The sequence below is a fragment of the Lathyrus oleraceus genome, chromosome 4 (assembly GCF_024323335.1).
Source record: "Lathyrus oleraceus cultivar Zhongwan6 chromosome 4, CAAS_Psat_ZW6_1.0, whole genome shotgun sequence".
Classification (NCBI taxonomy): Eukaryota; Viridiplantae; Streptophyta; class Magnoliopsida; order Fabales; family Fabaceae; genus Lathyrus; species Lathyrus oleraceus.
Genome location: NC_066582.1, coordinates 261,812,546 through 261,838,837, shown reverse-complemented (window position 1 = coordinate 261,838,837; position 26,292 = coordinate 261,812,546). Strand labels below are relative to the sequence as shown.

The window sequence follows — 26,292 nt, the reverse complement described above, 5'->3', positions numbered from 1 at the left end:
GCACAGGTTCCTTAGGATTAGGGTTTTGACCTCTGGTCAACCCTAATCAATTGCATTCTTTCAGTCAGGGTTTCTCAAGGAGATGAGGTATTCTATTGGGGTGAAGATAACATGATCATTATGAAGAGTTTATTGGAGCTAAGGGTTCATTTCTGAGCCATTTCCCCAAGTGGTAGAGGTTCAAGCTGATCAGGGCATGGCTAGGTCATCTGAGGACCTAGAGAGTCAACAGAAAGTCAACTGTGAGTTTTGAACTGGGAAATTGATTTTTTTTCATCCCATTCATGTTCCAACAATGTTTATTCATCATGTAAAACCTCTACATTGAAGAATTTGAAGCCATATCAAAAGTTTCCAAAAATGGAAAGTGACCTGTAATTTCAAGTTTCCAAAAATGGCAAGTTTTTGGACCAAATTCAACTCAACTTTCCAACATCAAAGAAGCTTCAAATGAATTTTTGTCCAACATGAAAGTTGAAGATATTTCTCTTCCATTTCCAAAAAGTCCAATATCATGAATTTATGATGAATGGTTGAGGAGATATGGTCAAATCATTGCTAAGTGTGCTTGAAACTTCAAAAGGCCATAACTTTTGAACCAAAGCTCCAAATTGAGTGCCTCTTTTTGCACTTTGCTCCTCATGACATATATTTTCCAAATTATTCATGGCATTGCATGAAATTTCATCATATAATCATTTGCCCATTCATGACCATTTTGGAGGGAAATTTGCAAATTTGAATTTGGTGCATCATGGGAACAAAATACCATTGCCAACATGTGCATGAAGTCATTTTAAGTGAATTTGATCATCCATTTGCTACTGTTTACGTCTACATTTGCATGGCACCACCAGTTTTCCAAAATTTGTCATACACCTTATTTTTGCTTAATCTCAACTAAACCATGCTTAATTCTAATTAGGATGTGATTAGGACTGAGTATATATACCAAATCCTAACAGAATTGTTGAGAATTCATCATTCTAGATCTAGATCTCATTTTCCCTCCAAAATTTCTCTCATCTCAAATTCAAATTTTCTCCATACAACCACATATTTTCTTGATAGATCCATCATCCTCATGACATTTGGAGCATGATTCATTCATTTTCTGTGGAAATTGAGCAAGGTTTGAAGCATGTCAAGCACATGAACACAACAATGGCAAGTACAAATTGAGCAAGATCTAGGTCGTGGCAAGCATCCATTTCTACATCAAGCTTCATAACAAGTGCAAAGGAGGAGATCTACACACTTTGGAGGCCTTGAACTCACTGTTTTGATCACTGCCATTCCAGGTTGGTGAAAATTCGAAGCTCATAATTCTTGATTTTATGTGCATAAACTTGTAGACCTTTGCATGCTGATTATTCTGATATAAATTTCATGAAATTTGGATGAAAAATGAAGAAGTTATGTTGAATTAAAGTTTAGATCTAGAAACTTATTTCCTTCGATCCAGAAAATAGATGATGAATTAGGCTTAGCTTTTATGATATTTGAAATGTACTCTTCAAGACCTTTCCAACGGTATATAATTTGTAAAATTCTGGGGAAAAAAAAGTTGCAGCTCCGCCGTGTACACGGTCGGAGAAGACAACCAGAACTACTGTTCCGGCGTCTGGTGGGGCGGCTAGGGTTATGTAGGAAAACGCTGTGTTTTGTGCTGTGGCAAGGCAGTTTGGCCGAGCGGGTGGCTCAGCGCCTTTGGACCTAGCTCTCCCCTGTTCGAATCCATGCGCTTGCAAATTCCATTTCATTTTTTTGAGCGCTTACCATTTCCTCCCAAACCTGTGTTTGAGTCCAGGCGATGCATGTTTTGGAATTTATTTTGGTTCAGCGCTTTGTTTTTTTGCATGTACCCAGTTCGATTCCAGCTTCCAGCATTTTTCAAATTTACTTCATATTTTTCTATTTCCCTCCATTTCATCATGTGATTTCTTCATTAATTCACATTTTTTTATCCAACTTTGAAAATTCATAATAAATTGAAAATGATTCCAAATAATTCCAATTTTTTTCTATAGGATCATATGGATGTCTATTATTTTTTGGTTATGATTTCATGATTTTATCATTTCTGGATTTTGAATTGTGGACTGTTATTTGCGTATGATGCAAAATGTGACATGCTTCATTCATTCTATTGTGAAATGCTCATACATTGGCCAATTGACTTGAAATTTGGTACACTGGTTCCCAACATGTTGCATGATTTTTGAGGCTTGGTTGTGTATTTTTATCATTTTTCATTTCTGTTTTAGACACATGAATGCATGGTGTGACAATGTGTGTCACACAATTTGATGTCATACTTGTTCATTTTCATTGCCATATCAATTGAGCACTGTTGATTCTAATTTTTGGCATGATGATTGTGTTTGACATGTTGTATGGATATAAAAAATTTCATGATTGTTTGATTCATTTCTGTTTTAATATGGAATTTTGATTATTGATGACCAAATGTATGCTTTGAAATTGCCTTTGCCTTAGCATGATCATGAAATGACTTTGCTTAATGCTTTTGACTTGGTCCTTTTTAGGACATGTTCATGATTGATTAAATATGCTTTATGTTGAATATTGGTTGCTATTTTGACTTTTTGCTTTGTCTTTGACCCTAGCCTTGGTGCTAGTGGTTTGCACTCATCTTTTGAGCTTTGTATTTCAGGTTCAAGCTATTAGATCCAATGATGGATGTTGATCTCAATGCATGAGATGCAATTTATTTTGTGCACTAATCCTTTGTGTTGTAGGTTCATGAAGTGGAGTGGAATCACTTAAATTCTTGAGTTGCATTTGACTTGCATTGTGCATATTGGTCGTAACACTGTTGACTGTTGATTGTTTGTCTGAATACTATACTGATTGTTTGGTTGTTTACACAGGTACTTTAGTAGCTTTAACTCATTGCTTGAGTTGCTTTGCTTTGCTTGTGGTTGGCATACCACTTAGGTAATCTCTTGAACTCCATGTAGTCTGGAAGACCTGTTATCTTTGGCAGGCACCTGTCTGAAGCCCTCCTTAAGAGGCCATGTTCTTGATTGTTTAATTTTGTGCTAAAGACCTCAATGAGGCATGGTTACATGTAAAGACCTCCTAAGTGAAGAGGCAATTGGCAGATAGAAGGGATGTGCAATCCATCCCCTGCTATTCAGTTGAGTCTTTCATCTTGCTCGCACTACGTGCTGATGCATTTTGAATAAACACCCAAAATCTTGTATGTGGTGTCAGTCATGTGGAGTAGAGTCCCCCTTTTTGGACTCCCACACCTTCATTGATTCAAGCTCACCAAGGCCAGGGTTAAGAGCTCTGAGGTCTAACCCTCAGTACCTTTCATCTACTCATCCTGACGGTCAATGTCAGTGATTAAGAGCCTCGGATATCCCTTCCAGTTGGCTTGTTTGTCGAGGTTGATATGACCCCTTGACTAAAGCCCAACCGTGTATGAGCCTCTTGTTTGCATATAGAGCGTGATGATTGCTTGTGTGATTGCTTCTAGTGTTTACATGCTTTCCACTTCTCACCTCCTTTTCTATAGGATCCGTACGTTTAACTTTTGAGGAAGTTGAACGTATGTAGAGTTAGGACTTGAGTTGACTCACTTCCTGTGTGAGTCAAACTCTTGTTTAGATACTTCAACCTAGGACTATTGTGGATTGCATGACAACTATTAGGCTTGAGTCAGTCTCCCTTTTAGTTTGTTATTCCCCGGTCTCTGGTTAGGAGAAGTTTCTCCCCTGTATAGGGGAACTACGTCGCCCTGATCCTCATACCAGATGAGGTACGTAGGCAGGAGATCGTGCGAGATCTCTCCAGGAAACCCTTTTTCTTTTTCAACCGTTTGTGTGTGTTTACTTGCCAGCTATTAGGTCAGAGTTCCCGACTCCCTTTTAGTCTGTGTGTTCAACCTTGTTGTTTCTTTTTGACGTCTCAACGTCGCTTCTTGTTTGTGTGACAACTAGTAGGCTCGAGTACCAGACTCCCTATTAGCTTGTCAATCTGATAACTTGTTTCCTTGTTTGTGTGAGTGTTTGGAGTCTGATGTAAGCCCAACGATTGGCATTCGGGTTCCCGTTTGTTTCTTTTGTGGAGTCAGATGTAAGACCATTGATTGGCTATCTGTTTCCTGTTTCTTTTGTGGAGTTGGATGTAAGCCCAGCGATTGGCATTCCATTTCCTATTTGTGTTTGTGTGTTTCTTTTGACGTTTCAGCGTCTTTATGTTGTGTTTTGTTTCGGCGTGCGTTAGCCGAACTACGGTAGCTTTGATTCTCATTCCAGATGAGATACGTAGGCATAGGATGCGATATCCTAACGAGCCCGTTTCCCGTTTCCCCGAACTACGTTGACTCTGATGTTTGTTTCTGACAAACTACGTAGGCCCAGGATGTGATATCCTGCCGAGTCCGCTTCCGTCTTCTTCCGCCTGTTTATTCCAGCGTGCGTGCATTCTTTGAGCAGTTTTCAACAACTTTATTCTATTCTTCTGAGTGTGGATCCCGTCGAGTACGACGGACGTGAGGGGTGCTAATACCTTCCCCTTGCGTAACCGACTCCCGATCCTTGCAATCTCTGGTCGTAAGACCATTTCCTTTCCAGGTTTACTTCGAGCGTTTCCTTTCCCTCCTTTGGGATAAATAACGCACGGTGGCGGCTCTGTTTGTTTGTTTTTCCCGCCGGTTGTTTTTCGCGTATGCGACAGGCTCAATGCCACCTTTGAAGCTTCTCTTCCTATAAAACACGAAGTGAACGAAGAAAAAGTGAAGGACAGCAGTGTCGAATGGCCTAGGTTGGTGCAACTAACGCCAACTGATGAAGGAATTAGCCTTCGACAAGCTTTCAACGGTTATGTCATGATGTTTGCCAAAAGGTATCATTTTACTTCGACCATGGCACCCTTGCTAGTAGAAAAATTGGACCTGAATGGTTTACCCAACAACTGCCCTTGGAAATGCAGAAGGATGAGAATATATTTTTGGATGTTTGGGAATCATTTTTAACCCCTAGGCTCCTTTTTTCCCATCATAACGTAACCAACACCCAAATAGCTTTGATAGTCTACCAACCGAATCTCGTTGCTAGACAGTTTGGCTTGATCCAAATAAAACCTCGACCCATCTTCCCAAAGAAAGGATCTATCGTTTTTTACAACTCCCTTCATAATGAAGATAAGAGCAAAGAGCTGTCGAAGAAGCTAACTAATGATTCTCTTGATATTCGACCAGTGATCTTTCGACCATCTTTTCTCTGTACTCCTGAGTTTGATGAGTGGTGGAAGGATTATTATTCTACCATATTTTTTGACGTAACAGCCTTCACCACACATTTAACAAATGCTTTTGCTTTCATGCAGGATCGAACCAAAAAAGGTATTCAAAGACACATTAAAGAAATACAAAAATTTCAAAAATATTTTGAAACTGTGTATAAACCTGATGATCTTAGTCGAACCATATGCGAAGCAACAGTAATTTTAAAACATAAATTGACGGAGAGGTTTGAAAAATTGTCATTGCCTTCACATGTTTGACTAGAAGCACGCTATGACCTGGCTTTCAGCTGTCATCCACCAAAATTTCCTCCTCTACCAACTGCTGAGTTTGGCGTGGCATTAAGCCCTCCATTTCTAGATTGGTTCGTTTGTGGGGACTATATGAAACTTATTCGTCAACATTACAAAAAATTGTTGAGCGTGTGGTTCCGACTAAGTATCATCTGGACGATTACCAAGGACACCTTCATATTGGAATAGAACACGTTCGCGTGGAAAGTCCCATTCTTGAAGGTGTTAACAGAAAACACGATTTTTCTTTTGTTATTCTAACTGTATTATCATGTATTTCTTATATTTGTTTCTAATTTTCCTCTCTTTCCTTAGCCGTAAAGATCCCTACCAAGAAAGCTTCCGTCGAAGCGTCACCAGGTGCTGCTAAGAAACCTTCGACAAAGGTACAAACCTCACCCTTTTCATTTATTCTTTTTCCTTTTAAGAAATTAACCGGCTTTGGTTTGCATGACTAGGTAAGTCGAAAGCCCCCACCAGTCCAAAAAAGAAAGAAAGAAGAGAAGAAAGAAGAGGAGAAAGTTTCCAATGAAGAATCTGGTGATGAATCTCCAGAGCCAAACCCCCCTCCTCAGAAGAAGACAAAAATCAAGAGGGTCTCTTTCCAAAGATCCATTGTTAAGTCAGCTAAAAAAGATTCTTCAAGTACTCCAACTGCCAAACTTCAGTCGAAGGATACAGAGAGTGGGAAATCTAGTTTTAATACTTAGATTCCTGAGGTAAATCCTTATTTTGACTATCTATGTTCATCTTCATTGCATTTCTTTCTTCTAACTTAGAATTATTTTCAGAAACAATTGGCTGTCGAAGGAAAACCTACAGATAAAAACAAACCAAAACCTGATAGTGGTTCTGCTCTCAAAATTGTCAGCTCGACGTCCACTTCTCCGAAGGATTCGACAAAAGGATCAACAATGGAGATGGCGCAGACACAAATTAATCATGAACCTGAGAAAACTCTGGAAGAGACAGTCCAAGAAGAAGATATCCCCAAAAATGATCATGACAGACAGACTGTAGCAGAATTCGACGCTACAATGAGTGAAGCTTCTGAAGACGATTCTCCTCCTCATCCAGGATTAAATGCTGCAAATAAGGGCGATGACACTGACATGGAAACTGGGGTCGAAGATGACCATGAAGAAGAAACTGCTAAAGATGAGGATGACCAGTCGAAACAACCAGATGCTGGGAAAACTTTAGGGCGAAGCACTCAACCCGCTCCTGACCAGACCAAAGGAAGTGCCATATCAACTGGTTCGACTGGTTTCTCTCGCGAAGAGCTTGAGAGTCTCAAGGTGCAGAAACCCTTAGAATATCTGAAGGCCATGCTTAGCGCTCGTCACAATTTTCAAAATTCTTCGCAAAGTAGTTCGACTACCTATGAGGCCACTTCTGAAGCGCAATCTCTTGACAACATCTTGACCAAGATTAAGACGAAAATCCTTGATGTTGATTTGTTCAAAGTTTTAGAAGAAAGCGCCACTGCTCATATTGAACTCAAGAAGATTTTGAAACAAATAAACGTCTTGGAAACTTCTGCTGAGGTTGGCAATTCTGTGATGGAGCTGATGACCCTCATTGACTTGGAGACTGCAGACCTTCATCGTCAAAGAGATCTCTCCCAGCAAATCTCCACAAAATCCGAGACTCAAGTTGCTGAATGGGATGCTGTTGCTACTTCGACTGACGAAGTTTCAAAGCTGCAGCAGCTTTCTGAAACTTATATCAAAGAAGTTGCTGCTTGTGATGATAATATCCAGAAATGGGAGAAACAAATAGCTGTTCTTCAAGAAAAAATCTCCCAAGAGAAAACGCGCAGAGCATCCATACAGCAACCTAAGCAAAATGAGATTGACGACGAATTGAAGGTGGGTATTCGACATGCAGAAAGGGCTCAACAACTTAGTCAAGAGATTGAGACTCTCTCTACCCACAGAAGTCTTTGTGATCATCGACTCCAGTTTCAGAAAAATAAATTTGCCACATTGAAGGAAGCTTTTGCTAGTATCAAATTGTAGTCGAATTAGTTTAACAATTCTCAGCCCTTTGAGGCTTTCTTTGTAATAACTTTGGTGCCATTTTTGTTTGGCAAAGCTATCACAATTATTTTCACAATTATTCTACTGCTATTTTTACTTCTTGCAATATTGGCTTATATTTTTTCAAATACTTTCCATTTATCTTTAAGATTCTCTCGTCTTTTCCTATCTCTTCAATCTCATATGCACCATTTGAAAAACTTTTCAAAATCTGGAAAGGTCCTTCCCACTTAGGAGACCATTTTCCCATTAATCTATCTTTTCTATCCATAGGAAGGATTACTTTCCAAACGAGATCACCAATTAAAAAGGTCTTGAATTTTACTTTCTTATTGTAAAACTTTTCGACTCTTTCTTTTTGTCTCTTTATTAGATCCAGCGCACGCAACCTTTCTTCGTCTAAATCAACTAATTCGTCCATCATCATACACCAATATATATCTGATGGGATTTCATGATGCCTTTGAACTCTAACTGATTGCAAATATATTTCGACTGGTAAAACTGCATCATGTCCATAGGTCAACTTAAATGGAGTCGAATTCGTTGCTTCTTTTGGAGATGTTCGACAAGCCCACAAAACTTGATCTAAAGTTTTATGCCAGTTTTTAGGTTTTCTCCCCACATGCTTTTTGATCAAATTTATCACTACCTTGTTGGCTGCTTCAACTTGTCCATTGGCTTGAGCATAGTAAGGTGTCGAAGTAAGGAGTTTAAATCTTGTTTCTTGTGCAAATTTCTGCATATTTTTACCAGTGAACACAGATCCTTGATTTGTTGTTATTGTTTCTGGTATCCCAAATCTATAAATTATGTGCTTTTGGATAAAATCTATAACTGCTTCTTGATCCACATTTACCAATGGTATGGCTTCAATCCGCTTAGTAAAATAGTCTATTCCAACCAAAATGTACTTTTGCCCTTTTGAAGAGGCTGGTCGAATTTCACCAATCAAGTCTAAAGCCCAACCTCTAAATGGCCAAGGCTTTATAATTGAATGCAACTCACTTGCAGGAACATGTGGTATGCCTGCATGTACTTGACATTCCTGACAACCTTTTGCAAATTCGACACAGTCCTTCAGCATTGTTGGCCAATACATTCCTTGTCGAAATAATAACCATTTCATTTTATGACCTGCTTGGTGTGCGCCACACGCTCCACTGTGCACATTCGACAAAGCTATGTAAGCTTCATCTTCACCTAAGCATTTCAACAAGACTCCTTCTACAGTCTTTTTGAACAATTCGTTTCCAAAAAGTACATAACTTAAAGCTCTGTATTTTACCTTTCTTTCGGCTTTCTGATTTGGGTCTTGTAGATAATCCTTGATGGGATTTCTCCAGTCTTCAATTCCTGAATCATCTATATTGAATATCTCAAAATTTTCTTCGTCACCATATCCTAATCTTATTGACTCCAAATCTGATGGGGAGAATTTGGTAGATATGACTCTTCCTCTGACTTCAATAGCCTTTTCTAACTTTTCCTTCGACACTTTGTATCCAGACGCAAGTTGAGCAAGGTCATTTGCCTCTTGATTCTCCACCCTGGGAATGTGCCTAAAGGCCACATTGTCGAATTCCTTGAGAAGTCTATTGGCTATTACAAAGTACATGATTAAATTTTCTTTCACACATTTATATTCTTTAGTCAACTGCTTTATCACCAGTTCAGAGTCACCCATCATTTCGACTCTTGTTGCCCCCAATTTCAACAATATTTCAAGTCCAGCAATCAAAGCTTCATTATTTGAACACAGACTTTCAACTTTGTACTTGAATTTTGTTGGAATTCTGTCAGGAGAAATAATCAACATCCCAACACCAGTTCCATTCTTATGACTGGAACCGTCGAAATACAGTTTCCATGGTTCTAATTCGACACACTCTACATTTTCATCTATAGAGTGGTCAGCTATAAAATCGGCAACCACTTGTCCTTTCACAGCCTTTAAAGGCAAATATTTCAAGGAATATTCTGTCAATGCAAAAGCCCATTTTCCGATTCGACTATGTAAAATAGATTTAGATAACATATATTTTATTACGTCGAAATGAGAAGAAATGTACACATCAACAGGCTTTATATAATGCTTTAATTTCATACAAGAAAAATATACACATCAACATAGTTTTTCTATAATACTATATCTAGTTTCAGCATCATTTAGGACTCTACTGAGATAATAGATGGCCCTTTCGACGCCATTCTCATCTTCTTGGCACAACATACTTCCTAATGTTTTGTCTGATGCCGAAATGTACAATCTCATACTTCTTTTTCTACAAGGAGATATTAGAATTGGAGGACTAGCCAGGTATTCCTTGATTTTGTCAAAGGCAGCTTGTTGTTCTTGCCCCCATGCAAAGTCTTCCTTCTTTAGTCGAAGTAGAGGAGAGAAGGCTTGCGTTTTTCCACTAAGGTTGGAGATAAACCTTCTGAGAAAGTTGATTTTCCCCAACAGAGACTGCAACCCCTTTTTCGTTGATGGCGCTTTCGCCTCCATTATGGCTTTGGCTTTGTTTTCATTTATTTCGATCCCCTTCTTGTGGACCACAAAACCTAAGAAATCACCCGCCTGCACACCAAAAGCACAATTAAGGGGATTCATTTTTAAACCAAACTTCCTCATCCTTTCAAAGGATTGTCGAAGATGGTCTATATGACTTTTCCCTGAAACAGACTTGATCATAATATCATCAATGTACACTTGCATGAAAGTTTCAATAAAGTCATGAAAAATGGAATTCATAGCCCGTTGGTAAGTTGCTCCAGCATTTTTTAAACCAAAGGGCATTACTACCCATTCGTACGTTCCTATTGCTCCAGGACAACGGAAAGCTGTTTTAGGAACATCTTCTTCAGCAATAAAAATTTGATTATAACCAGAGTATCCATCTAGCATACTTAAATACTCGTGGCCTGCTGCAAAATCTATAAGCATTTTTGCCACTGGCATAAGATATTCATCCTTTGGGGTAGCTGAATTTAAGTCTCGAAAATCAATGCATACCCTAAGTTTGCCATTTTTCTTAATTACAGGAACTATATTTGCAATCCATTCGACATACCTGGTTGTGCGGATGAACTTGCATTTTAGAAGTCTTTCGACCTCTTCTTTTATTTTTGACAGAATCTCTGGTGCGAAGCGTCTTGGAGTCTGCTTTACTGGCTTCTTTCCTTCCATTATTGGCAGCTGCAATTCGACCAAACTTCTATCTAAACCAGGCATCTCGTCGTAATCCCATGCGAAGCAGTCTTTGAACTCTTTCAACAACTGGACTATTTCGACTTTAAACTGGGGGTCCATCTTTGCGCTTATGTAGGTTGGTCTACTTTCTGCCCCAGTCCTAAATTTATTTCTTCTAATGGATCCTGCGCCACCATCTTCACGTTAGTTGACACTGGATCTTTTTCGAACCCCAGAGGTTCGTCATCATAAATGGCGTCAAGCTTTTGGTGTTTCCATTCGCCCATCTGGTTGTTATCATAATCTTCTGCAACGTCTCTTTGGGGACATTATTCGTTGGAATTTTCTTTGTTGGATTCGACAGCCATATATTTTACTTCGGCCTCAAGGGCCTCTTTGAGTTTGTTTTCGGCTATGTAAGTCATAATTCTTTCGAGCGCTGATTCTTTACTCATCATCATCAAATTCGCTTCCCCATCCTGTTGGCGCTATATGAGTAGTTCCCCACATGTAGTTTGATTCACCAATTACTTCTTTGTCCCACTGAAAACCATGTGAAGGATGAAGGTACATGGAGCAGTAGGTGTTGTCTGTTGCTTTTAGGTCGAACTCGGCTGGGCTGCACGGAGGGATGTGAGCCAGGTTCTTGTCGAAACTTCGACTGTTGACATTGTTCACTTCTGTCATGAAATAACTTTGATCAACTTCAATGTTTTCGAAAATCCCGTCTGGTCTCCAGATGGCTATTCGTTGATGCAATGAAGAAGGTACGGCTCCTACACCATGAATCCACTCCCTTCCAAGTAGTAAGTTGTAATTCGCCCTTGAAGCAATGACCATGAACATTGTTGGCCTTGTTATGGTTCCAACAGTCAAATCCACCTGGATAACGCCCATAGTGGTTCCTACTTTTCCTTCATAGTTCGACAACACCATGTTGTGAGGTTTTGCGTCTGAATCATCCTTCCCAATCTTCTTTAGCATGAAATGAGGCATCAAATTTACTGCTGCTCCGCCATCTACCAGTATCTTGTTTACACCAACATTCTCAACCTTTCCTTTTATGAACAAAGGCTTTAAATGTGCCTTCATGGAATCATTTGGCCTTTCGAAGAAAGCATTCTGTTCTTCGACGCAACCATTGTTCATGACGTAGTAGCAAACGGGCCTATGTACCATTGTTTCCTCTTCCGTCTCATCTTCCTCGTCTTCGACCTCCATGATTCTATCATAATCTTTAGGGAGGACAGAAACCACATTGCATATCACATTAAAGGACGCTTCTGAGTCAGATTCGAAGTTGTCAGTTATTTCGTCGTCTTCTTGCACCTTCTCTTTGGACACCACTGGTTCGACCACGCTGCCAGGATTGATCTGGTGGGAGGGCTCCTCTTTGTTTACTATCTGAGCATTGTCACTAGATTCTTCTTTATCTTTGCTGTCAGCATCTTTTCCAATCACACTTTTTTCTGCAGCTTCTTTTTCTGCCCTCTTCTGCCTCTGGAATCTTCTCCATTGGGATCTTGACATAGGGTTTTTTCCTTTGTAGTTTTCTGAAGGATATGGTCTCGGCTTGTGCTTCTCCACCTCCTTCTTACCTTCCATCAAAGTGCCTCTCTGAACTTCAAATTTTTTCCATTTTTTCTGTCCTTGAGCATCTCTAATGGGTTGAACCCATTTGTCATCCGTTGCTTTGTTGGGATGTTTGTAAGTGCTATGATGTCTTTCTCCACGCCTCCATTGGTGATGATCACTTTTTCTTGGGTCATATCCTGTTGTCCCCCAATTTCCTTTTCTCCTGGCTTTATTCACTGCTTCCAGATCGGTTGCTGCCTTCCTGTCGAAGATTGCACTGCAACGTGGGCATACCATCACTTCAATCCTCATCTTTTGGCACCTCTTGATGAATTCACTAGATTTTCCTCTTCTTTAGGATATGCCAACCTTTGGTACTCCTCTCAACGGCGATCTTCATCCACTTTTGCTTGGTTTCTCTGAGACACTTCCACCATATTCACCCCAACATTCCGTCCGTCAGCAATGCTTAATTTGTTCATTTTTTAATAAGTCTTTCTTCTTCGACTTCACCATTTCTTTGTATCTAGTCAAAATCCTTTTATGGGAAGCAACACCAAGATATGTTCCTGGGATCATGTTTGCAGCAACATTTGTTCAAATTTCTTTTGGGGTCCTCCATTACCCTACGTAGGATTCCACCGGTCACATGCTTCATAGGACCATCCACAACTTCTGCTTTAATTCCTGTGACCTCTTTATTGAAAGGTCTCATAATGTTGACGCAGTTTGCCACATCACCTATCCTCATTTGGTCAGGATCAAGGCCTTCAGTAGCCTTGTTATTAATAGTGAGGTCTTCAGTAACCTTCTTTTTTATGATAGGGAGATTGTCAGTTGTCTCAGTTGTTTTTTCATTGTTGCTCGAAGGTAAATCCCACCACCCGATTGGCTGGATTGCATTGATGTCGATACGAGAACTTGCAGGCGCAGTGTATTTCGGGAGATAATCGTACTTCCCACTTGGCTGTCCCAGGCAATCCCAATTTGCTCCTTGTCGATCTACAACATTTTCAGCAATATTGTCATTGTCCTTTTTGTCGAAACCTTCAGTAGTTTCCATCTTTTTCTGGTCGTCAAAGCCTTCAGTAACTTCAACTTTGTTCTAGTTTGTAAGATCATCAGCAATCTCAACCATGTTGATATTAGTGTCGAAACCTCCAGCAGCTTCCACCATTTCAAAACTACCGTCAGAAGTAACTTCGACCTCCACCATATTCATAATGGATGGTTCAGCATAATGGGCTTCGACTGGATGCATGGGGTTCGAATCAATCCTCATCTGTTGTTTTGGCTTATCACCAAACTTCAGCCTTCCGTCACGGGTAGCATTTTGAACGAGATCCCTGAAAAGGAAACACCGAGACGTTTTATGGCCCAGAAAGTTATGGTATTTACAAAAACCTCTCTTTTTCTGTTGTTCCACAGGCGGTTCTTTAGCGCCTGGTGGTTTTATTAATTGACCATCTTTAACCAATAAGTCAAAAATCTCGTCACATTTGGTGATGTCGAACGTATAAGTTCTTTTAGGAAAATTATCATTGGTTTCGACTGGATTTCCGTTCGACGGAGTTAGTACTTTACACGAATATGGTGGGCCTTGCTTCAGTCCTGCTAAGTCAATCTCTTGTTCGTCGAAGTTACTTGGTTCGTTTTCGTCGTATTCATCATCTTGACATACCCCTACATAGGCCACCCTTTCTTTTTTATTTTTATTTGCTCTAAATTTTTCATCCCTTAACCTTTCGACTTGTCTCACCCTATCTGCTAATTGCGTCATATCCCTTAAATACTGAGTGTATAGTTTCTTTCTTATAGAATAATCTATACCCCCTGCGGCCATTTCGACTAACTCATGTTCTGGCACCCGAGTGAAACACCTAGCCTTTAGCAACTTGAACCTATGTAAATAATCATCTATTGGTTCTGAGTATTTTCTCTTAACACTGGCTAATTCCTTCAGACTTATTTTGGTTTGTCCCATGTAAAATTGTTCATGGAATAACCTCTCTAATTGGGTCCACATATACACTGAGTTTGCAGGCAAGGATGTAAACCAAGTAAACGCGTTTTTCGTCAAGGAAGTAGGAAAGTATTTTATTTTCAAATTTTCATTACGGGCTATCTCTCCTGCTTCAATCAGATAACGTGCTACATGTTCTATGGTGGATTCACTAGTATCCCCTGAGAATTTGGTGAACTTAGGAACTTTCCATCTTGGGGGCAATTCTTCTTGCAGAATATATTCCGACAGTGGTGAAGCGTAATTGGGCCTTTGTAATCCTACGTTTACCCCATTTTGTGCCATTATCATTTCGACCATGGCCGCTAAATTATTTTCGGCAGACAAGTTATTATATCGGATTCGCTGTTGCAACACAACATCAGCGTCTTGGCCTCTCTGGACTACTATCCTTCTAGGCTCTTGTGGAACAGGAATTTCGACACGAGGCTGTCGGACTACTTCCTCTTGGTTTCTGACGTTTTCCTGGGGATTATCTAAAGGTATTTGATTTATTGTAGGCTCTTCTTGGACCGCCACCATTGGGTCCTGAACCACTTGTTCTCTATGTCGAGTTTGAGGGACCCCTAAAAAGTCAGCAATGCGCGTCATTTGCACTGCCAACAATTGGTTTGTTTGGGTGGTGTTTTGTATTAGAGGATTAAACACCGCCCCCATTTGTTGTGTCAACATTTGGACCATATCATGATTACTCTCGTCCATTTGTTGTCTAATTACTTGCGCATAATTATTTGTTATTGCCGGCATGTAAAGTGGTTGTTGGTTTAGTCTACTCATGTTTCCGCCATATCCTGACCCTTGTAATGGTGAAGACATATTGGCCATAGAATCAGAATATAATACCGGCGAATTGTGTAAATTTGCCATTACCGAAGTTGGCATTCCAAATGGTTGTTCCCTACTAGACAGAGGCATGGTGAAATTTGTCACAAAAGGCCTAGAAGCATTCCCTATAGGAGGAGGTGTCCCAACAGACATTTGTTGCGCCCTAATGGACGAACTAGGCGCATTTTGCGATATTGAAACCGCTGGTATTGGCCCTGTTAACGAAGGCTCTCTGCATGACTTCCTTTCGCCAGGTGCTTCCACGCGTCTTCTGCCAAACATTATAACTTTTTGAATTTGAATTTCCGCTTTACGTTGAAACGACGCGTCTCCTCAGACTTGTCGAATTGTCGAAATATCATAACATCATCCATACTTGTCAAAGACGTCTTTTCATCTGCAGGCATCTTCTTCTGTCGAAATATCGAACCACCAATCTGTCGAAGTGTCGAAAACATTTATCAACTAAACTGTTGAAAATGCTCTTCAAGTATATATTTCCAATTTTTTTCTTTTTGCAAGCATCTCCATTTGTCGATAACACTATTCTGCTTATTAATTTCATGGCGTCAAAAATACATGTATACACGATGATGCAAAGTTCTCATACTTGTGGGTGACTAGTTGAGTATTCTCCTTAAAATGACAAAATGTCTTTTCCATAAAAATGAATCAAAACAAACTCCCTTTGCTATTTTTATCATGAAGTACGAGGTTTTGATCCTCCATTGTACTTTCTTGGGTACGTAGGCATGAGATTTCAAAAGTCTTGACAAATATAAAAAAGAAGAAAAATATACTTATTTTCCATCTCTCCAATCTTTTAGCAAACAACACCCTTTCAAACCAAAATGTACATATTTTCAAAGAGGTTCCCATGGAGTACCATGGATGTTTAGGGTGCTAATACCTTCCTTTTGCATATCTAACCCTCAGACCCTTGTTCTCTTTTTATTAGTTTTATTTTAAAACTTCTTTGGATTTTGTTCACACCTTTTCCCTTTTCCTTTGGAAATAATAAAAGTGTGGTGGTGAGTCTTGCTTTGCGAGTTAAATTAATCAATAACTTAATTTCAAAAATTGTATCGCTACGGAACCCTTAGATAGTCGACATAACTATCTCGCGTGAAAGATATGTTGTTAAACTGGGGATTTGAGAGGTGAAAACCTGCTCGCTGGTTGGTAACGATCATCTGGGATGACCTGCTACTGGATATATTGTCTTGAAGACTTACTATGAATGGGATTGCTGGGGAAATTCATGCTCCATGGAGATGTTACTTACTGGGGAAAGCCAATAAATATTCCTACTTGGGAACTGTACATGTATAGTTGGGGATTAGACTTCTAAGAGCGGTCATGAATCCTATTGTCGCGGCTGGAAAAATGACAGAGTCGCCACCATCCTTTATTCGTTCCTAAGGAACAGGGAAATAATGATAAAACCTAATAGTTAAGGGTAAGAGACTAGGTTCGGGAGTCAGTTAAGTAAGGGGAAGGTGTTAGGCACCCCTTACCTCCATTGTACTCAATGGGATCCTCCTACAATTTTAGGGCTAGTGTGTGTTTGAGATGTTTGCTTTATTAATTATTATTGATTAATTATTTATCTATTTATTGAAAGTTATTTTATTATTTAAAAGAAAATTGATTGACTAAGAAAGGAAGACTTAAAGATGTTTTTGATTATTGTACTCGCTAGAGTTTACAACTCTATGCCTACGTACCTCCAAGTTCATTGAAGGATCAGAGTCCCGTAGTTCTGGTAGAAAAAAGTTGTTTGTTGATTGTTTTTATCCCTTGAAGATTCTCACGCATCGGGGGCGGAGAAGTGATTGATTTTAAGAAAATGCCTCAATACACTAGGGTAGAGGACTTATAGTTTGAAGTGTGTTGAATTTGATTTTATCCCTTGATTGTTTGTAAAGATAGTATTTAATTTTTAAAAAAAAATAGTGATTATATTAGAATATTATACATAATCCTTTATCCCGATTTTATCCCTCACTTAACCCTTCAAAACCTTAGAGTTTTATCCCATATTTTATCCCATGTCCTTGTCCAATTTGATTTGGAAATATAATTTAATTTAATTAAGAAAGTTAAATAAAATTTAATAAGATATATCTCTTATCCCAATTTTATTCATAATTTACATCCCTTAAAACTCTAGAAATTATCCCATTATTATCCCTGATTTTTTATCCCAAATTCCTATCCCATAATTATCCCAAGTTTTTTTATCCCAAAATTATCCCACAATTTTTATTCCATATTTCATTAGACATAATTTTTTATCCTGATTTTATCCCCGATTTAACCCTTGAAAACAAAAGAATTTTATCCCACATTCTTATCCCATTAAATTTATAAATATAATATAATATAATTAATAAAAATAAATTAAGTTAAATTTAATAAGATATATCCCCTATCCCGATTTTATCTCATTTTTATATCCCTTATTTTTATCCCTCACTTTATTCCTTGAAAATCCTAGACTTTATCCCATGTTTTTATCCTTGAAAATCCTAGACTTTATCCCAGGTCGTATCCCATATTTTTATCCCATGTCTTATCCCTTACTTTTATCCCTTATTTTATTTTTTGAAAATCCTAGACTTTATCCCAGATTGTATCCCACATTTTTATCCCATGCTTTATCCCATATTTTTATCCCATGCTTTATCCCTTAAATTTATATTCAATTAATCTTAATTCCTCACTTTATTAATCCCTAGTTAATTAAATATGTGTTATTTTATATTAAACGAGAAAATTATTAAATCGATTAGTTATAAAGATTCATGATATACTTCATCCCTTAATCCTAATTAAATAAATTATATAATAATTAAAATAAATAAATAAATAAGAGTCATCAATAGTTAAATAAATAAATATAGACATTAATATAACCTGTAATATATTATATTCAAGATTTCAATGCATGTCTTCTTACTAGTTTGAATATATTACAATATTATGATAGCTTTGGTTGACATGTTAGAATTGGAGAACATGTCACATGTGTTAGGTTTGATACATTACAACCATACCATAGAATAATAAGAGATGAAGTTTTAGGAAATACTCACTCAACTCATTTCATATAACTTAAAAAATACTAAAACCGAAAGCTCATACTATCCAAATCCATACTACTAGACCAATCAGATTGATTTACACTTAACTCATTTTTAAATACTTGTAATTATATATTACTAACCTATAACTTCTAAACCAAAAAGAGTATTGATATAGTTAAAAATAAAGCATATTCTTTTTATTTAATTACAAAGGCACATGTCTTATTTTAATTAAAAAAATAAATTGAAAGAATATACTACCAGGTTATCCCTTTCTCTCATTCGTTATTCCTCACTTTTGTTTCACGGAAAGGTCTAAAACTTTCCAATCTCTTCCTTCTTCTATTTTTTAAGAAATCACAACAATAGTCTTTATAACACCAATCCAAATCTATTAATTTATTCTTTCACTCTACAAAGAATCTACCACACTTTGTAAATAGCAAGGAAAGATCTTAAAGAAAAAAAAGGAGACAACATACTAGTGCGATGATGTTTCACTCTGGTGTTCGGCGATCGGAAGCTATGAAGCGGTTGCGAGGCGGATCCGTAGTGGAGCCTGGAGATGCATGGATGGTCCGTGTGTGAATCCGACAAGGAATGACGCGAGCATCTGCGGAGGTGTGTGGGTCGGTGCGATTATTTTCTATCCCCAATTTGGACAACACAATAGCAAAAGATCCAGGTGACCATCTCCACTGATATTCATGGCGGCGGCGGAGGTGACCCGGCGACATCTTCAATGTCTTTTATTATCACTTTAAGAACAACAGCATGTATCTCACCCAAACATATCTTCCATCTCTGTTCTTCTCTCTGTGTTTTCCGAAGGTGAAGTTAATACGATTCAATATGTATGGGGATCGTTGGATCTTATGAGTTATTTTCTGTCTTTGTTGTTAGTGTCACTGCAAGTGTTCTTCATGTGGGCTTGTGGTCAAGGGTTGTGTAGTGGATTTTTAGAAGAATGAAGTGTGGTGTTAGTATACGTGTTTTTCACCCCCCTCCCTGATGCATTCAGAGTTTTTTTTTATAATGGGATAATCTTCGATGTTGATTTAATTCTTTGATTTCTTCCACTCTTAATTTTTAGAAATTATTTGAATGTTTTGAATTTTGATAAATGGTTGTCTATACATTGTTTTGGAAAGATTTTGATTTATTTTGAATGCTCATGAATGGAATGTTTTGGAAAGAGATAAACAGTATATTTTTATATTTAGAAGGTTTATGATCACAGCATATTTCCTTGTAATAACAAATAATAATGAATTTTTTTTTCAATAATTAACCTTAATTAATAATAATAATACTTGACTTTTTCTAATTACTGTAGTAATAACAGTTTTTTCTCACAAATAAAAAATGTTTCTTTTTGTTTCTTTTTATAATAATTGTAATAACTAATATAATAAATAACTACAATTTAAATTAAAAATAATGATGATAAATACAAAAATAATTAATATTAAAAAATGAAATAATGAAAATGATGATAATAATATTTTTTGTTACTCTTCTTGGACTAAAATAAATAAAATAATAATTAAAAAATGCCTTAAGTTAAAATGAAGAAATAATTTTAAAATCATTTTCTTTAGTTTTTTTTTTAATTTATTAAAAATGCATAAAAATAAAAATTATTAAAAATAAATATTTATGTAAAAGGAAAATTAATTAAAATAATAAATAAAAAAAAGATATAAATTTTATGGAAAAAGAGAAATAAAACGTAAAAAGAAAAAGACATACAAAAATTAGGAAGATGGGACTCGAACTCATGACCTTTCATAATCACAACTCCTTACACATGTTCTCTTACCAATTATGCCATTTCACATATTCGAAATAAAGTGGAAATAGAAAGCATATAAAGGGTGGGCAAAATTTGGGGTACGACACCTATGTTATGTATGCATGTTCGTATGGATGCATGTTTTGAATTGGTGTATGTGTTTTATGCATGATGCATTATTTGGGCTAAGGACTCTTTAATGGTATGTAGAATGAAAGGGTGAAATTGTGGGAACCGATGTGTATTTTTTTGTAACATTCCGACTCTTCGACCTTTGGGATTCTAGTATGTCCATGTAATGCTTTTGACATCTGGAAATGCGCCATATGATTTGAAAGGAAGAAAATCATGTGTTGATTAAGTTGTTGATGTTCATTAGGAACCATGTGTCTTACTTGAGATGTAGTGCTGGAAGACTATGGTCCCTTCGATGTTTCAAAATCAAAGTGAAATATATTTTTAAAAGCTCTTTATTATACCCGATGTTTAAATGAATTATTAAAAAATATTTGACACTTTGTAATCAAGCAAAAAAAATTGAAAAACAAGGAAATAAGGCTCGAAAAAAACTTTATTTATTGATGATTTGAACCATAAATGGGCGATAGTACATATAGAAGTAATTCCCGTAAGAGGAGATTACTGAAAACTAATAAAGGAAAAAAATGGCAATGAAACAGATTATTCAAGTTCCTATTGAGTCCAACACATGATATTATCCCTAGGTCTTCGAAGTCACAATACTTTGCTTCTAAAGACGATGATTGGATTAATTGCTTCCGTCTGAGCTTCTCTAATAGTATGGCTCAAGTGCTGCAGTTGTATGCCTTTTGGATATTCCTGATTTGTTTTTGGATCGCCCTTTTCGATTCTTAGCCCACCGGGATGATACACAATTTTTTGCCTAAACTGCCTTTTGGGTATTCGACTTATCGGGTTTTATTTTTTCTCACCTTATCTAACCAACTACCTTAGTAAATTTTTCAATGTGTTCTCTGATTGTCTCCTTCTTCTTTTTTCGATGGATCTCATTAAGAACAATTATTTTATTCAACTGAAATCTCTGTGTTGTGAACTGTGATGTGAATTCTTCATATAATTTTCTCCAATAGATTAACAATCCAACTTCAATGGTTTTTTTAGTGACCTATGGATCATGAAGTTGATAATATGAATGGCAAACGTGTTCTTTTGGTGGTGAGAGGAGGCATGATTGGGTGAATTGGAATATGACGTTGTTTTGCAGTTAAAAAAGCAATTAGGATCGAAGCATCCACATCTTATTGATGCGAAAGTTATTTCTTCGTCAAAGTAAGAATCGACGCGACTACAACTTGCAGCATCTGGAGTGGTGATCAGGTATCACGTGCGATAATTTTGTTGTAATGAGTTGTAGATCGAATCGCCTTTGTCCACCATCGAAGATGACTGGAAACAATTTTCTAGAGGATAACAATGATCAGAACATGGTAACATAAAAGGTTTTGGTGCGTGGAGTGACTAACAAAAGCGGTTTTGGTTGCGGTGGCGCAACAAAAGAGATCAAGAAAATGTGATGGTGATTCGTGAGGATCAGAAGACAATTTCCAAAAACGACACCACTATTTCGTATTGAAATAAGAAAAAGTAGTAGATTTAAGATAACCATCCAGTAAGGGCTTTTGACCCGATGGTTGATGTCTTTGGTGAACAGAGAGATGGAACCTGGAAGTGTGAGGATGAAATGAATGAATACCTAGGTGGATGACAGTTAGAACCATTAGTGGTTGGCCTGACATCAAATGCGGCTAGGGGGGTGCATATCAACAGTTGAGATGGAGCTAGGTCGTTGCTTCAGTTTTGTGCTTTGGTGTGGACGTCTACCTGTTCACCATCTGAACGAACGCTTAAGGTTAGATTGAGCCTCTAAATTAGGTCTTTGTCCAGCCCAAAACAACAATTTATGATAAACATTTTTTTCCTTAAATCATATTATATTATTAAACCTTAATTATACACATTCAAAGCTAAACCAAAAAAATATATATATCATTCTACAAGTTAACACAATATAGTGTTTTATAAACCTATGCAAGAAAATGAGTAACACCATCAGAATTTTGTTGACCAAGTATCAATTAACGACCATCTTGAAGGCTTGTGGTTATAGAAATTTCAACAGAGCTTCCGGATGTTGTAGGAGCATGATAGGTTGCAACAGGTCTCTTTGGTGGAAGATTTGGCAAGCCAACCTCAAAATTAAGCACTTGAATTGCCTGTCTAATTGATGGTCTAAGGCTTACATCAGGATGAGCACACCATAGTCCAACAATCATCAAACACTCCACTTGTTTCTCATCAAAATCCTTTTTCAAATTCTCATCCATTGCCATCAGTAGTTCTCCTCTTCCATAATGATCCCAAACCCACTCATTCATTCCCTTCTCTTCATTTTTTTCCATCATAACTTCAGAAGCTTTCTTTCCACAAGTTATCTCCATCACAACTATCCCAAAACTATACACATCTGACTCTTTGCTGGCCCTACCTGTACTCACATATTCTGGAGCTAGATAGCCAAATGTTCCAGCTAGCCCGGTTGTTTGAGGCCCAAGTTCATGATCCATCAATTTAGCCAACCCAAAATCACCAAGCTTAGCATTGAAACTAGAATCTAACATAACATTACTTGATTTGATATCTCTATGTACCACACACCTCTCCCATTCTTCATGTAGATAAAGCAAACCAGAAGCCAATCCAAGAACTATTTTATGCCTTGCACTCCAAGAAAGAGGTGTTCTTTTACCAAATAAATGAGAATCAAGACTGCCATTTGGCATGAACTCATAAACAAGAAGAAACTCACCTTTATCATGGCACCAACCCAACAACTTCACAAGATTCCTATGTCTCAGCTGACTAATCACTTTAACTTCAGTTACATATTCTTTCTTACCTTGTCTTGATCCTCTTGATATTTTCTTCACAGCAACTTGTATATCTAAATCAACAAAGTAACCTTTATAAACAGCTCCAAACCCACCTTGACCCAACTTTCTATCCTTAGAGAAATTATTAGTGGCAATATCAAGTTCTTTGTAGGTGAACCTCCTTGGTCCTGCTCCTCTCTCAAGGTCATCATTCATTGAATTTAAATGCATAGCCTCTTCTTTTTGCTTTTCACTTCTCTTTCTTTTCCTCTTGAGTACTACATATGCTACAAATGCTCCTACTATTATTACAACCCCACAAGAGATTGTTACTATCACAATTATTCTTGTTTCTTTTGTATTGCTATCATCACTTTTATCCAAAGTTGAATTAAACTCCCATGACAAAAGATTATGTAATTCTCCATTGAAACCTGTTGCAGCTGAAAATCCAACAGTAACCCATTCAGGTAAGGTCTTCAATAAATCAATATGATATGAAAGACTGGTTTTTTCTTGAGGATCAGAGGTACTTTGGTAGTTCCAAGATACCGTCAAATTCTTGGTTGTTGAGTTGTAACCTATCCTTACCTCAGCAGTGTCTCCGCTATGTAAGCTAGTATTCCAAGGAGTTGACACTGATGAAATGATTGAGTTATTGTTGATTCCCACATGTTGTGTTGTCTCACCCCATTCCTTATTCGGGTATGAATCAAACTCCACATGAACAATTTGGTTACTAGGAGAAACCATTGTTGTGGTGTTAAATAGGCCTATAAAGCCACTAGCAGAATTGGGTGGGATTTCAAATCCAAAAGGAGCCAAGAAAAAGGCTAGGCCATGGCCATATAAAGGTTTACTCAGAGTATCGATTATAAAAGTGAAACGAGTTGTGAAGTCAGTGACTTCACCTGTTTTTGAGTCCCATAGTAACACTCTTTTGGCATAGATGGCCCTTCCAACTTGACATGTATACTTTTCTTTTATGTTAAAGTTAACTTCTCCCTCAGTCGGTGCTGCAGAACCTTGGTAGATTATAGTGACATCATCTGGACTAAAACTTGGATTTCGGAAGTGAACTGAATAAGTAGGAAAAGAGAAGAAAATTAAGGATAAGAAGAAAACAGCAATGGTAGAGAAACTGGAAGCCATGCCTTGAATATTCAAAGCGATCATGAAAAGTATGAGTTTTGAGAATTATAATGATGCTCAATATATAAATGATAATCTAAACATGGTTGCATCAAATGATAGCTACATAAATGAATATAAAAAGTTCTAAACATGTGACTAGTTCAATCAGATTGAAATATTGTAATATGATATATATATATATATATATATATATATATATATATATATATATATATATATATATATATATATATATATATATATATTACTTGGGAGATAACATATCAAATTGTTTAATCAACTTCAGCATTTTCTCCTGTTTTGTTTTTGCTTGAGAGAATCAAGGTGTAGTAATATTTTTAAAATGCATGCCGGCATTATGTTTTCATTAAACTAATATAGTGACAGTTGAAAATTTTACATTTATGAGTTTCACTATATAAAAGAATAGTGAGCATACCTTCAGAAAAAAAAATTAATTCTTTTTATAAGTTAACAGTAGAAGAAGTTTGTTAGAGAACTTGTTGAACAAGTTACAGGGGTATAAGAGTTATTTTTGACCTTGTAACTGTTTTGTCGCGTATGATATGAGTTAGGCTACTTAATTACTATAAATTATTGTAATTGACTTATTTTCATTTTAATGAGAATCAATTAGTTGTTCATATTCTTGTGTTGATGTTTGTTAAGGTATTTGTTCATATGGTATCATAGAGCCAAGTTTCAATTGGAGATGGCGCGAGGAGGAGGTAATGTCAACAATAAGTAATAGAGGAAATACAAAGTTGATGAAATATTGAATCTTTATTATATTAATTAATTGGAAAACCTCACAACGGTATGTGTTTTGTAATATCCTATTTTTTTAACTCGACAATTAAGTAAGTAAAATATATATAAATCACAATTACTAACGATACTCACAAACATCAAAACACTTTGAACCACATAATAATAAAAAACTCATTTGATAAACAGTAGAAAGTTATAAAACGTTGGCATTAAAAGCCTCAATCAACAATATTATTAGTTTTAAAAATGCGGTTCAAAACAACACGAATCAACATGAATATATGTAACATAAAATAAATGACAGAACAATTTGTTTCCTTGTGTTACATATCAAAGTGACTCCAACTATAAATTCGAACGACAGGCAACTAAAGAGGTACACCATCATACTCTACCTCAAGCCCCTACTCGTGTACCTGATTATCTATGCTTCGGAGGAGTACAGACGCAGCAACACAAAAAAGGGGTGAGAATACATTCAAATAATAAATTATGCATAAACATTTAAGATAGATTTACATATCTACAAAATTATCCACATATTATAAAGCACACCAATATAATGTATTCATACCTCACTCACATTGCAATCACACAAGGATATTCATCATTGCTCAAACATCTCATTATCATGTAATATAATGCAACCCAATTCTATTGCATGCGGTACTGACTCAACCTTTGGTTCTTCATATGAACCGGGTTCCAATCAAGTGCAAGCCCCGAGCTCCAATCAACTGTGAGCTCCAAGCCTCCACTCTAAACTTGGGACAAGCCACTAGTCCCCATTCTGAACTAGCGAACATGCATCTTTCACAACAACAACAACATATTATATATGACATATAAAAATGCAATACAGCTCCACTCTGACTATACATAAAAACACAATGACAAAAGATGCAATACAATCTCACTCTGACTATACATAAAAACACAATGACAAAATATGCAATACAATCTCACTCTGACTATACATAAAAACACAATGACAAAAGATGCAATACAATCTCACTCTGACTGTAACAAAAATACATTCACAGCATCAATAGTAACTCTCACTTCGAATCACGCGTCTCAACAACTTACCAACAAGTATGCACAATAATTCACACCACATCGTACTTGCATTCTCATCACACATATTCACAAATTAATCATAACACTCATTTATTCATAATATCAATTAATTAATTATATAATTTAATTAAGGGTAATGCTAAAGTGTGCCCTAGAGCCACAAGATAAGACACCTACTTGTAGAAAGTTTGTATTGAAAAAACCAATTATAAAATTAATTTTATACCTTTATTAGAATCAATGCACAATTTCCAACACAAA

General features: G+C 36.9%; 2 protein-coding genes across 2 annotated transcripts in view; one reads left to right on the top strand and one right to left on the bottom strand.

Moving 5' to 3' along the window:
• Positions 1 to 6,281, top strand: part of LOC127136980 (uncharacterized) — a 55,141-nt gene extending 48,860 nt beyond the window's left edge. Inside the window, exons 2-3 of the mRNA XM_051063480.1 lie at positions 5,887 to 5,957; positions 6,030 to 6,281. Of these exons, the coding sequence (XP_050919437.1) occupies positions 5,887 to 5,957; positions 6,030 to 6,281 (323 nt within the window). The remainder of the gene's footprint in view (positions 1 to 5,886; positions 5,958 to 6,029) is intronic.
• A 15,842-nt stretch (positions 6,282 to 22,123) lies between these two features.
• On the bottom strand, positions 22,124 to 24,201 carry LOC127135429 (L-type lectin-domain containing receptor kinase IX.1). Its single transcript, XM_051062145.1, has one exon. The coding sequence runs from the start codon at positions 24,199 to 24,201 to the stop codon at positions 22,231 to 22,233; it is 1,971 nt and encodes a 656-aa protein (XP_050918102.1). The 3' UTR covers positions 22,124 to 22,230.
• Between the last annotated feature and the right edge of the window lie 2,091 nt (positions 24,202 to 26,292).